Below are 15,408 nucleotides of genomic sequence, written 5' to 3'. Positions count from 1 at the left end.
TGTAGTGCTTTCCTGACTTCTTCCTTATTTTTCTCAACTCCATTGTGAAGTGTTTTGATACATTTTATAATCATTTTTCTGAATTCCTTCTCAGGCACTTCCAAGGCCTGCCCTCCTTCTAATATGGAGTGTAGGTCTACCACCATCCAGATCATTTGTCTTGTCACTTTATCTTGTTTCTGGACATGTGCTGATATGGTCATCTTCTTCTGCTTCTTGGGTGTGTTCAGTAGTTAACTGTGGCCTTAACACTTAATTGAGTATGTGTTTTGGTATTTTTAATGCTTTCTGATTGCCTCAGGTAGATGTTATCAGGAGATGGGCTTCCCTTTTCACTCTTCTTATTACTCAACTCAGAGTAACCTGGTGTATGGCAGCTGGTATTGGTTCTTGCCTGGGTGGGATTTTATAGGGTGTGATTGTAGCTTGACTGTATGACAGCAATTGCTGTCTCTTCTTGGGTAATATAGGGAAAGAAAAAGCCCCCTAAAAGTAAAAAGGGGACCAAAAAACAAAACAGGAACAGCAAAGAAACTCAGATTGGATACTGTAATCTATAATTGCAGAAAAGAGAGAAGAGAAAAAAAAAAAAATCTGTTGTCTAATGTGAGTATGACTTTAATATCCTCTTTCAGCTTCTTGCCTTCAAGGCCACCTGAGAAATTTCAAGATGCTACTGTTGGTTGTTATGATGTATCTCAGGATTTAATTATCAGCCTTTCAGTCTTAGTCTGTCTCTCCTGTTTCACAATCCCTGTTCTGGCCATTTGCACTGCCGTTTGCACTGCCGTTTAGTTTTAAGTGGAATCTGTTCCTTTAAATTTTGAGAAGATCTGTGCACATGTGTAGTAGAACTCTCTGGGGGTGTTCTACTACTCCCCTTTGGCGGGGTGTCCACTCGCTTAGGAACCCCCTCTAGTCACCAGAATGGACATGCACAGACAGCAAGAGGCCAATGAGCAGACACCTAAAAAAAAAAAAAAAGAATGACCACACCTTTATCTCCAAGGTTCTGACAGGCATCAATCCATGACAGCTCTGATCCTTCCCCTGCTTGGTCTTGCCCAACGTGGCAGCTCTAGGCCACTTAGCCCAACGGGTTCGAAAGTATGAGATTTTCGCTCTGCTACAAATTCCACTGGCTATAAGCCTTCAAATTTTAAAAATATTACTATGTATGTGGTTCAGAGTTTTGGAACCGTTCCCTGAACCTGCTTCATCTGGTATTCTGTGTTATTGCTGACGGAGATCCTCACTGCACTTCTACCCTATTGCCAGCAAGCCCCGCCTCCTGATTTTTAGTTTTGCTCCACATTTTTCTCCCACTCGATCCAGGACCTTCTAATGTGACCCCATTCAAAGCAGTTGGTAGTAGTAGCTGGGTACTATCTAGTTCTTCTGGTCTCTTAGTGTTGTGAATGTATATTCACTGAACGTTTTGAGAAAGAATATATTTAGGGACTGAGTTCTTCACAGAACAACAGTTCTTACAACCTAGTGACAATTTGAAATACCAAGGCTTTTAGGATTTTTAGATGGTTATGCAACTATGCTTTGAGACATGACTATAATCTAATTTAGCACAAAGATGAGGGAAGGAGTCAGAGCTAGAATTCAGCTAGCAACGTGCCTATAATACAGAATTTAAGGAAGCACTCACTCTCTGACTTCCTCATTTTACCACTGGGCCTGGGAAGGAAATCTTAGTTAAGCATCCCATAAGACTGAAATAAGATTTAAAAAAAAAAACAAAACAGTAACTGTGGAGTCGTTTTACTCATGGCCATCCCATGTGTGTCATTGTAGAACTGTGCACTATAAGGTTTTTAGTTGCTGATAATTTTGGAAATAGCTTGCCAGGCCTTTCTTCCGAAGTGCCTCTGGGTGGATTACAACCTTCTGTTTGCAGCCGAGGGTGTTAACTGTTTGCACTACCCAGGATTGTTCTAGAGGGAGTCTTGTGACCTTAACTTGAATCCCCACTGATGCTTGAACCCTCAAAATGTGTAGCATGGTGTACAGTGATCTCTGAGGAGAGAAGCTGCAGAGGGTGATAAGTACCTTAACAGAGGTCTGAATCAGTGATGATGAGAGCCAAGAAGCAATGGGCTATTCCACAGGCTTTCTACAAGATGGGAGGCTGGAGAGTTAGTCATTCCTTTAGGACTTAAAATAACAGTTCACAAAACCAGAAGTCCAAAACCATGTGGGGGCCATATCTGATTTCTGCTGGCTATAAAAGTGAGAAAGAAAATCAAATTCAAAATTAGCCCAAGGCTGATTCCTATGAACTGGTAGGTTAGACATGATTCTACCCTACACCGTTCTTTACCCTATTCTATCACCAGCCATCCCTCCCACAGCACTCTTTGCTTCACATCTGGGTTTAATAATCCATTCCAGTGGCCACACAGAACTCATAACAATACTCAGGATGGGGTTTACTAGGGAAGTGAACAGGCTACAACTCAGACTCAAAAGCCAACTCAGGATGCAGTAGTGTTCCCATCAGAAACACCTCTTTTCTGCCATGCTGCAGGCATGCTTCACTCTTGCCTTTGGCCTCTCAGCCATGTGGCTCCATAGTCCCTGCCCTACTCAGACAAGTGTTTCTAAGCTCCTTTAGTCAGTCTGTAAATGTCCCAATGGCACATTCTGTAAGACAGCCTCCTGCTCATAGGCATCAGCTTTACCCAGCTTTACCCAGGCCTAGATGCCCACAGCTGCTCCATGAAGCTGCCTCTGCCACCAGCTTTGCTGTTTCCACTTTTCTATGATCGTCTGTCCCTGCTTCTGAGATGGCTACTTTTAAACCTCTTGGGACGGCAAAAGTAATCACTCCCAGCCTAGAGTCCTGTACTCCTTATTTGCATGGTCCCACCCAGTCACTTGGTGGGAATCAAGAAGACACTGGATAGAAAAGTCACATCAAGCACATTCCAGATACCACAAGAAGTTTGAAATAAACAGCCTAAATGGAATCTTTTGTTGTTGTTGTTTTTTTAATTTTTTATTGTGAATTGAGTGAAGGTTATAACACAAGATCATCAGCTTTACATTCAATAAATTATATGCTTTGTTTTATCTCAGTAATTTCAATTGCCTACCTACAACAACAGTTATCCTCCCGGTGGTTTCCCGTTTACGTCTTATATTTCACATATGAACAAAAAAAAAAAGATTTGATGTACATATACAAAACAAAAAATATATATTCATTTAAGTGTCCTATAGGTGTATTCTGCAAGCCAGACTCCTTCCCTCAGGCACACAGCCTTACTGAGTCCATGGGCCAAGAGCCCGCAGCTGCTCTATCTCTCCATGCCATCTCCTCTGCCATTGTCTCTGCTGTTGCTGCTTTCCTAGGTAGGATCTCACACTCTACTCATACTCTTCCTTCTTGATGGTCCTGGGATCATTTGTTTCTGAAATGAAAGATAAACTACTCCCCCCCCCCCATTAGTTACACATCTTCTACAATTATAATTGTGATAATCACAATTAACCCTGTTAACAGTTACACACAATTGAATCACAAAAGCCTGTCAGCATCATTCCCCATCCCCTTTCACCAGATCCACCTAGAGAAGGGGAAAACTGTTCATTGGGATTCTACCTCAAGAAATCTACCCTCATTCTGAAACTAAGCACACTCATGAAAGTTTGTAAGCCAGCCACTTTGTGCCTTTATAGCACCCCATTTTTGATAGCCAATATCTAGATTTCCCATCCTTGTCAATCCAGTGCACTGAGGGAAAAAGTTTGTTCCTTGATATGAAGAATCTTTCCATTTCAGCTGAAATTTAGAACATCTGCATCCATAAGCAAAGGTCCAATTCATCACACTGTAGAAATTTATACTTGCTCACAGGCCTAAATGGAATCTTAATCCAAGACTGAAAAGTAGAAAGTAGAAAAGGTGGGTCCAGAGAAGAAAAAGGTCCAAAGACTGAAGTTTGTGATCAGTTTTCTGGGGTGGACTGCCCATCGAATTATCCAACCCTGAGTGTTCTGCTATTTTACGTTTTGCCTCCTCAATGCTCAATATCACTTCCACCAGAGGAAGTGCTGCCAGATAAGACACTCTGAATCCTGCATCTTTCCATTTCAGAACCTTAATGATCTTGCTTTACAATACAATTAAGCTACCTATATTAAACAGCTGTTGTTGTTGGCTGCTGTTTTTGAGCTAGTTTCTGATCTATGGTAACCTCATGTGTAATGGGATTGGAGTGTAATGATCCATAGGTTTTTCATTGGCTGATCTTTTTTAAAGTAAGATGGCAGGCCTTTCTTCCTAGTCTGTTTTAGTCTGGAAACGTCACTGAAACCTTTTCAGCATCTTAGCAACAGGCAGGTCTCCACTGACAGAAGGGTGGTGGCTGTATTGAAGTGCATTGGCTAGGAATCCAACATAGCTAGGGTCTTGGAAGGTGAGAATTCTACCACTGAACAACCACTGGTTCCATTTGAAAACTGTTGTTGTTGTTGAGTGCCTTCGAGGCGGTTCCATCTCATAGTGACCTTGTATAGGATTTCTGAGGAGCAGCTGGTGAGTTTGAACCGCTGACCTTGTGGTCCAATCTGACCTTGTGGTCCAGTGCTTTATCCCACAGTGCCACACCAGGACTCCATTTGAAAATAGTGGCACCTATTTTCATGCTAGACTCCTGATGTAGCACTGTGGGATCAGCACTGGACTGTGAGCCACAAGGTCTACAGTTCAAATCCACCAGTTGCTCCTCAGAAACCTTATACAGGGTCGCTATGAGTCAGAACCGACTCCATGGCACTTAACAGCAATGACATTTTCATGATAATAACTACTGTGCCAAAGTTCTTCAAAGATGTCTTTTTGCAAGTAGTTTAAACATATACCCTGCAATCCTCTTCTCTCTGTTGACTTGCCTGATAAAGAATCCTTTTTCCAATAGAAAGTCTTGCCCAGTTTGAACCAAAAAATGACTTTTACTTTGGAATAAAAAAAGTTTTATTCCAAACTAGAGATTCATTAGTTTTCAAATATTAACCATTTTTATTATACAATTAGTCTAGTTAATTACAGAAAATATAGAGTAAGTAAAAAAAAAAAAAAAAAAAGGAAGGAGAGCTATTTATAATAACCCACCTAAATAACTTCTAAGTATGTTTGTGAATACCTTGTCAGGCTTTTATCCTATGAAATTGTGTACTGATCTTTTCTCTCACTTGTATACTGAGCATCTTCTAATATCAGTAAATAAAGATCAGCATCATAAATTTTGATTGCAGCATGATGTGCCATAGAGGTACCACATTTTACTTTATCATCCCTGTTGCTGTACCTGCATACTCTTTCTAATATCATGGTATTCTTTTTTGTCATATATTCTTTTTTCATTTTAAATTGTTGTAAAGAAATATATGTTTTCCAAATCAAGATTTTTCATGTGTGCAATTTAGTAACACCAATTACATGAATCATGTTGTGCATGTCTCATAAATATCCATTGCCACATTCTACATCACCATAGACAGACAATGCTTCTGAAACAACGCTGCCCCATTCATACTCCCTCCCAGCCTGGTAACGACTAATAAATGTTGATCTCTATAGCTTTGCCTATTCTAGATATTTCATACAAGTGGGATCGTATAATATTGTCCTCACAGTAACCTTCTTACACATATATCCTTGTACATGTGTCAGACTATTTTCTTAAGATTAATTGCCCAAAGTGAAATGATTAGGTCAAAGAGTATGACCATTTTTTAAAGCGTATTGATGAATAATACCAAACTATAGTCCAGAAGGATTGAACCAATTTAATCCTTCACTATCAACACATTGCAGCACTTTTTCCTTGTGACCTCACCAACATTCCATAAACCCTGTGTACTGGTGCATATCACTGTCATATTACATGCCAGACACCAACAAAGTCAAATAAAACAATCCATGCAAAGATGAGCATATGAAGGGGAGACAGACCAGGGAGTCAACACATATAGGTCAGTGTGCTGGGATTACAGTACATTGGAGCTCTGGATGCACAGAATTTGGACATCATGACCAACTTAAAACAACTGTTAAAAGGCTTCCTGGAAAAGCTTAGTTCCTTCAAGGATAGTCATAAGTTAGCTGAGTGAAGAACAGGGAAAGAGTAATGGAAAAAAAGATCCAGGTAGAGGAAAGGTTACCAGACATGAATCTGTCAAGGGAAGAACAAAAAGTTCTGTAATGGCTAGACTGAAGGGTGCATGGGGACATGTGGTTGGTGAACAAGGGAAGTAATGGAAGTTGATGCTGAATAAATGGGATGGGTCTCATCAAGAAGGACCCCGGGTTAAGCAAAGGAGTTTCAACTTTGTCCTGAAAATTAGATTAGCATCATCAAACACTGAAATCTCCCCTGGGAGGCAGGAGTTGGCATCAATGACTGTGTACGGAAGACTCGCACTGGTCAAAGGGAAGAGCCATGATCATTAACTGAATGAAGAATTGCTGCTTCTGAGCTCTGTGAGAAGAACAGCCACTTATCCTCGGTGCTAGTAAACTAGAGGGGCCAATCCTATACGACTTTAGTCTTAAATACTTATGCTCCTGATTGTTGGCCTACCCTTTGACTTTCTTTTTTCTTTTTTTTTTTTTTTTCTCTCTCTCTCGTACAGAAAAGGTGGCTATTAAGATCCTGGACAAGACCAAGTTAGACCAGAAAACCCAAAGGTTACTATCCCGAGAAATCTCCAGCATGGAAAAACTGCACCATCCCAATATCATCCGCCTTTATGAAGTTGTGGAGACCCTCTCCAAGCTCCACTTGGTGATGGAGTATGCAGGGGGCGGGGAGCTCTTTGGGAAAATTAGTACTGAAGGGAAGCTCTCAGAACCAGAAAGTAAGCTCATCTTCTCCCAGATTGTGTCTGCTGTGAAGCACATGGTGAGCAAGGGCCCCAGGGATGAGATTCCTGCCTCAATCCCAGTCTCATTGTGTGTGTGTGTGTGTGTGTGTGTGTGTGTGTCTGTAGATTTAGGCTGTCATCATTTAAGCATCTCAGGAGACTTAAATTCTGCAAGGTAGACAGTAGTTCCTTGGTGAGAATAATAAGTGTGGCTGGGATGGTGCTCTTTGCCTCTGAAGCAGTGTCCAGGGATCTCAATTTACACAGCCACCTCCTAACTCCTGGGGAATTCCTGTGAGCTGTCAAGATGAACATCACCCACTTCCTAGTCACACCTACTTCTGGAACCTCATCTACCAGAACAACTGATTTCTCCCTGCTTCCTGGCTTTGCCTTCCTAACTCTGTGTCTAGAATGTTCTCTTCCCCTTTAATCTCTTCTCATAACCTCTAAATCCTACCCATACATCATAAACCAGCTCAGCTCTCTCTCTCTCTCTCTCTGTAACTTTCGTCAATTCCACATTAGCTCACGTTGATTTTTCTTACCTGTGTGAACTCCTTTAGATCAATTGCCTCTTTGTCCAGCAGACACTTGATTATGTCATTCTTATTTTAGATCTCTGATTATTTCTTAAGACAAATATGGAGTGCAAAAGCAGATCCTTTAGTTCTTCTAAGAAGCGATATTTTTGTGCCTATTGCTGGCCATATTGCTGGGCACACGGGAGGAGCCCGATTTATCATCCTGACTACAATCTGTTGCATAAAAATGTTGACCAATTTTTTTTTTTTACCCAGATCTCAGTCCATCTGGTCCGTCCAACTGGCAGAAAAGTCACTTGTCTGGAGTCTGGAGTAGTTGAGAGGTTGTTTCTACTTTGCTCCTCTGCCTGGATAGTTGCAAGAGAAGAACTCGGGCCAGTGAACTCCTGGCCAAAGATCTGACTTGTTTCTACCATCGAGTCAGTTCTGACTCCTAGAGACCTTATGCAAACAGAAGGGAACGCTGCCCAGTCTTGTGCCAGCCTCACAATCATTACATTTCAGCCCACTGCTGCTGTCACTGTGCCTGTCCATATCATTAGGGAGCTTCCTCTTTTTCACTAACCCTCCACTTTACCAGGATGATGTCCTTCTCCACAGAATGAATGGTCCCTCCTTATAATATATCCGAAGTATGAGAGACGAAGTGTCACCATCCTGTCTTCTAAGGCGTTTTCTGATTATACTTCTTCCAACACAGATTCCTTTGTTCTTCTGGCAGTCCATGGTACTTTTAATGCTCTTCTCCAACACCATAACGCAAATGCATCAATTCTTCTATGGTCTTCCTTATTCATTGCAGAACTTTCACATGCATATGAAGTTCTTGAAAATTCCATGGCTTGGGTCAGGCTTACCAAACTGTTCTCAAACTGAACAGTTAAAAGATGTCTTATGCAGTAAATTTGCCTAATGCAATACATCATTTGATTTCTTAACTACGACTTTCATGAGTGTTGATAGTGGATCCAAGCAAAATGAAGTCTTTGACAACTTCAGTCTTTTCTCCATTTATCATGATGTTATTTACTGGTCCAGGTGTGAGGGCTTTTGTTTTCTTTACATTGAAGTGCAACCCAGACTGAAGGCTGTGGTTTTAATCTTCATCAGGAAATATTTTAAGTTCTCTTCACTTTCAGCAAACAAGGTTGTATCATCTGCATACCACAGGTTGTTAATGAGTCTTCCTCAAATCCTGATGCCATCCTAGTGACTTGTTTTTGTTGTTGTTGTTAAGTGTCATCGAGTGGGTTCTGACTCAGAGCAACCCTGAACAGAGTTTCTGAGGAGTGGCTGGTGAGCTTGAACCACTGACCTTGCTGTTCAAACTGACTTTGCAATCCAGTGCACTAACTAACCCATAGTGCCACACAAAGACTCTTAGTGACTTGGTAGTGGTGGTGGTTATGTGCCGTGGAGTTGGTTCAGTCTCATAGTGACCCTGTATATGGTTTCTGAGGCTGTAAATCTTTACGGGAGCAGAAAGCCTCATCTTTCTCTTGTGGAACGGCTGGTAGCTTCAAACTAGGTTAGTAGCCTGACTCGTAACCCAAAATAGCAATGAGGAGGAGAGGAGCTAGGAAGAAGAATGGAGCAGGAGAGAGGAGCCCAATGGTGGCGGTGGGTGTTTCGGCCTGATAATAGCTACCATCAGTTGTCATTTAACTTGCCCTGTTCCGTTTATTTGGGCACAAGAAAGGGAGAAAGGTACAGCAGTCTACTTCCATACAGATTACAGCCTTGAGAACGCTATGGGTGCAGGCCTAGTCTGTCCTATGGGTCGCTATGAGTTAGAATTGACTCACTGGCAGTGGGTTTTTAACAGGTGCTATGGGTGACCTTTCCTCAGGCCAGTTCCACACCAAGCAATAGAACTGATGGGTCGAGAGTCTTCCACATTTTACTTGGAAAATAAATCTGATGGAGACAGCAAAAAAGACTCAAGCAGAATAGGAAGCTGTTGTGAGTTCCCTGAAGTGCTACCCCCTGCCATCCCTCCCAGCTCACTGAAAAGAGGAAAGAGGACCATAGACTATGTGCCAGGACTCTGCTGAGCACAGTAGATACACCATCATCTACAGTTCGCATAGCAGCCTAATGGTGTGGTCATCAGTATCTTCATTTAAAAGGAAGAAACTGACATGAAAATGACATAGCTGGCATAGTTGAATTTAGAATTAACCAAGCCATCAGGCTCCAACGCCTAGATTTATACCGCAGGAAACACACTAGGAAAAGTAACATTAAACCACTTCCCAAGAGTCCTTGGAACTAAGCAAGTCAAGGATTCTCAGATCATCTGTCTAGACCCAGAATATAAAGGTAGGGCATGCAGCTCACAACCCACAGTGACACTGTGTTAGAACATTGCCAAATGCAACCTTCTCTCCTCTACTGAACTCTATAAAGATAAATGTGTCCACCCAAAAATGCATGGTTGAAAAGTTAAAGGTGAGCCCTTCTGGTTTTGCCCTAGTCAAGAAATCATTCAGCCAAAAACAACAACAACAAACTATATATGGCCTATAGCACCAAGGATGATTGCTTCATTGTGGTTGGGAACAGATCATTTCATAAGACCCACTTCTTATTTCTGGCACCAATTCCTGAGTACCTATATGTAGAACAGATGATAGCCCTCACCCCAAAAAATAGAACCTTTGACTGTTTTGGGGTAACTCTTCCTTTTATGTCTTTTCCCACAGCACGAAAACCAAATTATTCATCGAGATCTAAAGGCAGAGAATGTGTTCTACACTAGTAGTACTTGTGTGAAGGTGGGAGATTTTGGATTCAGCACAGTAAGTAAAAAAGGTGAAATGCTGAACACATTCTGTGGGTCTCCTCCTTACGCTGCCCCGGAACTTTTCCGAGATGAGCACTATGTCGGCATTTATGTGGACATCTGGGCCTTGGGGGTGCTTCTGTACTTCATGGTGACTGGCACCATGCCATTCCGGGCAGAGACTGTGGCCAAACTGAAGAAGAGCATCCTTGAGGGCACATACAGTATACCTCTGCATGTGTCGGAGCCCTGCCACCGGCTCATCCAAGGAATCCTTCAACCAGTACCCATGGAGAGGTATGGGATCGACTACATCCTAAACAATGAATGGATGCAAGGGGTGCCATACCCCATCCCTTTGGAGCCCTTCCAATTGGACCCAAAACATTTGTCAGAAGCCAGCACCCTCAAAGAAGAAGAAAATGAAGTCAAAAGCACTTTAGAACATCTGGGTATTACAGAAGAGCATATTCGAAATAACCAAGGAAGAGATGCTCGAAGCTCAATCACAGGGGTCTATCGGATCATCTTACATAGAGTCCAGAGAAAAAAGGCATTGGAAAGTGTCCCAATAATGATACTGCCAGACCCTAAAGAAAGGGACCTAAAGAAAGGGTCCCGGATCTACAGAGGTATAAGACACACATCCAAATTTTGTTCAATTTTATAAATTGCATTGGACTGCTAGTAATTGACCAAGATCATTGTTGCTGCTTTTACACTTTTTCACAGACAACTTGAATGGAGACATTTTTGTAATTTTTAAATAAATTTAAATGGAAACCTTTGACCGATGCATTTTCTTTCTTACAAAAAATTAGCTCAGATTTCAGCTTGATTGGGAGTTTGTTCTTGAATCTGGAATTCATTTCTTTAACCAGCATGCATTTATTCAGTGTCTACTAGGTGGCAGACACTATGCAAGTTTCCCTATATGTAAGTATGGGAAAATGGCAAAGAATAATATAGGCCAGGTTCTGCCTTTCATGTGCAGATATTCTAGTGCAAAAGATATCAACAAGCTACACACATACACATTATTTTTTAAAGCTTTTATTGTGAATCAAGTGATAGTTTACATGGGAGAACATCGGTTTTACACTCATCCTATCATATTTCATTGCAATGATTACAATCCCCTCCATGCATTATCATTCAACAGCATTTGCTTCTATTCCTTCCTTCTTGTTTTTGTTTTTTGGTTGTTGTTTTTTTTTTTTATGTACACAAAAACACTCAGGAATCACTTAAACAACCAAAGGGCACATTCTGTCAGACTGCCTCCTGGCCATCAGCACACAGACTTTCTCTTTCCATGAGTCTAGATTCCTCAGCTGCTCTATCTCGCCATGCCATCACCTCTCTGGTGTCACTGCTTCTCTGGATAGGGTCCTACAGAAATTCTGCTCATGCTCTTCTCTCTTGATGGTCCTAGGATCCTCTCTTCCTGGAATATAAGATTAACTACTCCCCCCTTTATGTTAAAAAACGTCTACCTTTACAGTTGTGACCATTGCAATTAGTCATGGTAACAGTTACTCACTATGGAATCGTAAAGATCTTATCCCCATCTCCTTTCACCAGATCCTTCTAGACAAGATGAAAACTATTCAGTGGGGAGTTTACCTTTCCCAGCACACTATGAAAACTAAATTCCCTCAAACCTGTAAGCCAGTCACTTCATGCCTTTATAGCCCCCTCTCCCTCCATTTTAGGTAGCCAATGTCTAAGTTGCCTGTTGCTATCAACCCTGTGCACAGAGGGGATAGGTTTGATCCTTGATGTGAAGACTCCTTCCTTCTCAGTTGGTATTTTGAGCTACTATATCCATAAGTATAGGTCAACTTCATCAAATTGTAGCAATTTGCATTTGTTTCCTTTATCAAATTTCTTTATCTTCCTCTAGTTGAATTCTGCTTATTAAGCCATCAAAGCTAGGTCAAATGGGTACTATCTGCAAGTTTGGGCATTCTTGTGCATCTTCCCTTACTTCTTACCAGCTGGACACTTCACTCTCAGCTCTAGCCCTTCATGGCTATGTCCGTGTCCATGGGCTCAGGAGTCCCCAGGTCTCATCACACACTTCAGACCAACCAGTCCTTCCTCTTCAGGAGTCTATGGAATGCACACACAGTTTTTAATGGAAAAAAATCAGATGATAAATAGTATGCCGAAAAATTCAAAAGGGCGATCTAATATTAATAGTCTTGCTAATTTGGGGTAGATTGTTAGGGAGTAGGTGGCTGTCTGCAATCTGAATGAGAAACAGAGGTCATTCTTAGAAAACAGGCCAAAAATATTCTAGGCAGCTAGGAGTTTTGAAAGGAGCCCTGATAATTTAATGGGTTATATGTTGAGTTGCTAGCTGCAAGGTAGTAGTTCAAATCCACCAGCCCTTCTGCAGGAGATAGATGAGGCTTTGTGCTCTTGTAAAGATTTACAGTCTCAGAAATGCTATACAAGGTCGCTATGAATCAGCACCAACTCCATGACACACAGCAGCAGCAGGAGGAGGTTTGAAATTGGGTTCCCCCCAAACAGAGCCTAAAACAAAGGTTTCTATGTAGAGCAGTTTATCCTGGAGAGTAGGAGTGAAGGACAAGAAGAGAAATAAGGTAAGAGGGAAAGTCAATACAAAGATTCATTAACAGCTTGGTATTGATGCAAGAGACATGTTCAATCCTGCAGGGCCCTCTGAGGAACCCTATGCAACACATCTCAGGGGATGTGTTGATAGAAAACAGCATTTCCCCATTGGTCAAGAGTGGTCTCCTTGAGTGTCATCTACCCCGCACTTCCAGATTGTTCTGTTGAGTGCCAAGTAGGTTCCCCAGGCTGCCCATGCTTTTGTGTCAGAGGATGATCCCTGGATCAGAAAGCAGGGGGTACACAGTACTGGCCTGGGACAAGGGGTCCTCAGGTAGCACCTGCACAAAGCTGTCAAAACCTGCATGGAAATCGTCACTGCATCTGCGACTGGAGGAAGAAGTGTGGCTGAAAGAATTAGAAGTGTTTAGTGCACAGGTGCTGTCTGATGCAGCCTACCCCAGTCCTTGGTGTCCTCAGATTCATGCTGGTAAATCCAACCCATGATATGTCAGTCACCTTCAAGGTAGAAGGACCTAGGGGGACACATGGAGATTAGTAAATCAAGCTAAGTTTGAGTGATTCCCAAACTCTAGTGCATAAGAATCACCTGAATGACTAAACAATAGACCCTGAACCCCCACCCCCAGGTTGTTGATTTAGAAAGTCTAAGTGGGGTAGGGCCAAGATTTTGCACTTCTAACAAGTTAACAGGTGATGCTGATGCAGCTAGTAAAAGGAGAATAGTCATTGCTGCAGCTGGTCCTGAGGCCAAGATGGAGACTCATTATCTCATCATCCAATTTAAAGTTCCCTCACCTTTGGCCAGCACTTCAGCTGGTTTAGATGCTTGTCTGGTATGGTGACCCAGATCTTCCTTGTCAATGATCTGAGCCTTTAATTAGTCATTGAAAGGCTGTAGTTGCCTGTTCACTATTATCAGGAGGCTCAAAAGTGACACATCAGTGAATTCTCTTGGGTTCCAGACATACTCCTTCTTAGCCTTTATGGTAATCACAATAAATAACTCCCACCAGTATTATAACTCCATTCTTGTCCACTGACATTGGGAGCCCAAAGTGGCCATATGATAATCAGAGAGCCCAATCCACTAGGATTCCTACTGCAGCCCCTGATGGAGAATCAGAACCTCTAATCCAGCTCAATCTGTGTTATAGGAAAGAAAAGTTCTAGTTTTTCAAGTAGGTCACTGATTATGTCGTTGTTAAGTGCCATCGAGTCGGTACTGACCCATAGTGACATTATGCAAAGATTATGATGGGAAGTGGTCAATTCTACTATCATCATTGGGTCTCACCATAAGGAACATAGATCCCACCACTTGTCTGTCAGTTTGTCATACTGTGCTGGCTTGTGTGAGTTGCTGTGATTCTGGAAGGATATCATGTTTGGTAAGGTGGAGGGGCAAACAAGAAGAGGAAGACCCCCAGCGAGATGGATCGGCCAAGTGGCAGCATCAATGGGCTCAAGTGTGGCAACAATTGGAAGGGTGGCCCAGGACCGGGCAGTGTTTCGTCCTCTTGTGCATAGAGTCACTGTGAGTTGGTACCGACTCAATGGCACCTAATAACAACAACAACAATGGGACATAGATCAGTCCTTGTTTAAACATGCACATCAAATCCTGGAAGACTGCACTCCAATCAATGCCATGCGGGATACTGTTTTATTCTGCTGAGCAGTTGACAGACCATTCTATTGTTCTATTTGCTGGCTACTTCTGGTATTGAGGTATATTTATATTGTAAAACCCTACCTCCTTACTGCTCCCCAATGCATACAAAAATTGGTCCTTTGAGGCAATGCTATGTGGCATACCATGACAATAAATATGATATTCTCTGTATCCCAGCATGACAAAGGCAAACCCATATCCAGAGCATGTTCATTCCAGTAAGAACAAATCACTGCCCCTTCCAGGGTGGAAGTCATCCAAATGAATCAGCCTGCCATTCTTGAGGAACGGAGCCATACTGAAAGCTAAACATTAAAATCTGCTGGCAAGTTAGGCATTTGGATGTGGCAGTAAATACATTGGCAAATGATCTGTTGTTGTCACTAAGTGCTGTTGAGTCAGTTCTGACTCATAGTGATCCTGTATAGGGTTTCCAAGGAGGAGCTTATGAGTTTGAACCATCAACCTTGCAGTTAGCAGTTCATTGTTTACCTTACAGTGCCACACCAAGTGATCACTTAGCTATTGTCATAAAGCCCTGTAAATAAAAACACACTGATTTGTGCTTGGTGGTTATGTACCACCAGCTCTGACTCATAGCAACTCTGTACAGGGTTTCTGAGGCTGTAAATCTTTACAGGAACAGAAAGTCCCTGCGGAACAGCTGGTAGTTTTGAACTGCTGACCTTGAGGTTCGCAGCCCGATTCGTAACCACTATACTACCAGAGCTCCTTACTTCAGCCTTGTTGTTGTTGTTAAGTGGTGTCGAGTCGGTTCTGACCCATAGCAACCCTCTGTAGGGTTTCCAAGGAGCAGCTGGTGAGCTTGAACCACCAACCTTGCAGTTCAAATGGCTTTGCAGCCTAACACATTAACCCACAGCGCCACACCAAGACTCCAATACTTCAGCCTT

The 15,408-nt window shown here is 42.2% G+C and overlaps 1 protein-coding gene across 1 annotated transcript in view; it reads left to right on the top strand.

Annotated features, from left to right (window-relative positions):
- NIM1K (NIM1 serine/threonine protein kinase) overlaps nt 1-10,990 on the top strand; it is a 39,527-nt gene extending 28,537 nt beyond the window's left edge. Inside the window, exons 2-3 of the mRNA XM_006865756.1 lie at nt 6,652-6,920; nt 10,133-10,990. Of these exons, the coding sequence (XP_006865818.1) occupies nt 6,652-6,920; nt 10,133-10,882 (1,019 nt within the window). The 3' untranslated portion in view covers nt 10,883-10,990. The remainder of the gene's footprint in view (nt 1-6,651; nt 6,921-10,132) is intronic.
- The last annotated feature ends 4,418 nt before the right edge of the window (nt 10,991-15,408 follow it).

This window comes from Chrysochloris asiatica, unplaced genomic scaffold (assembly GCF_000296735.1).
Source record: "Chrysochloris asiatica unplaced genomic scaffold, ChrAsi1.0 scaffold00082, whole genome shotgun sequence".
In the NCBI taxonomy this organism is placed as follows: Eukaryota; Metazoa; Chordata; class Mammalia; order Afrosoricida; family Chrysochloridae; genus Chrysochloris; species Chrysochloris asiatica.
The sequence above is the reverse complement of the archived record's forward strand: the minus strand, read 5'-3'. Positions and strand labels throughout refer to the sequence as shown.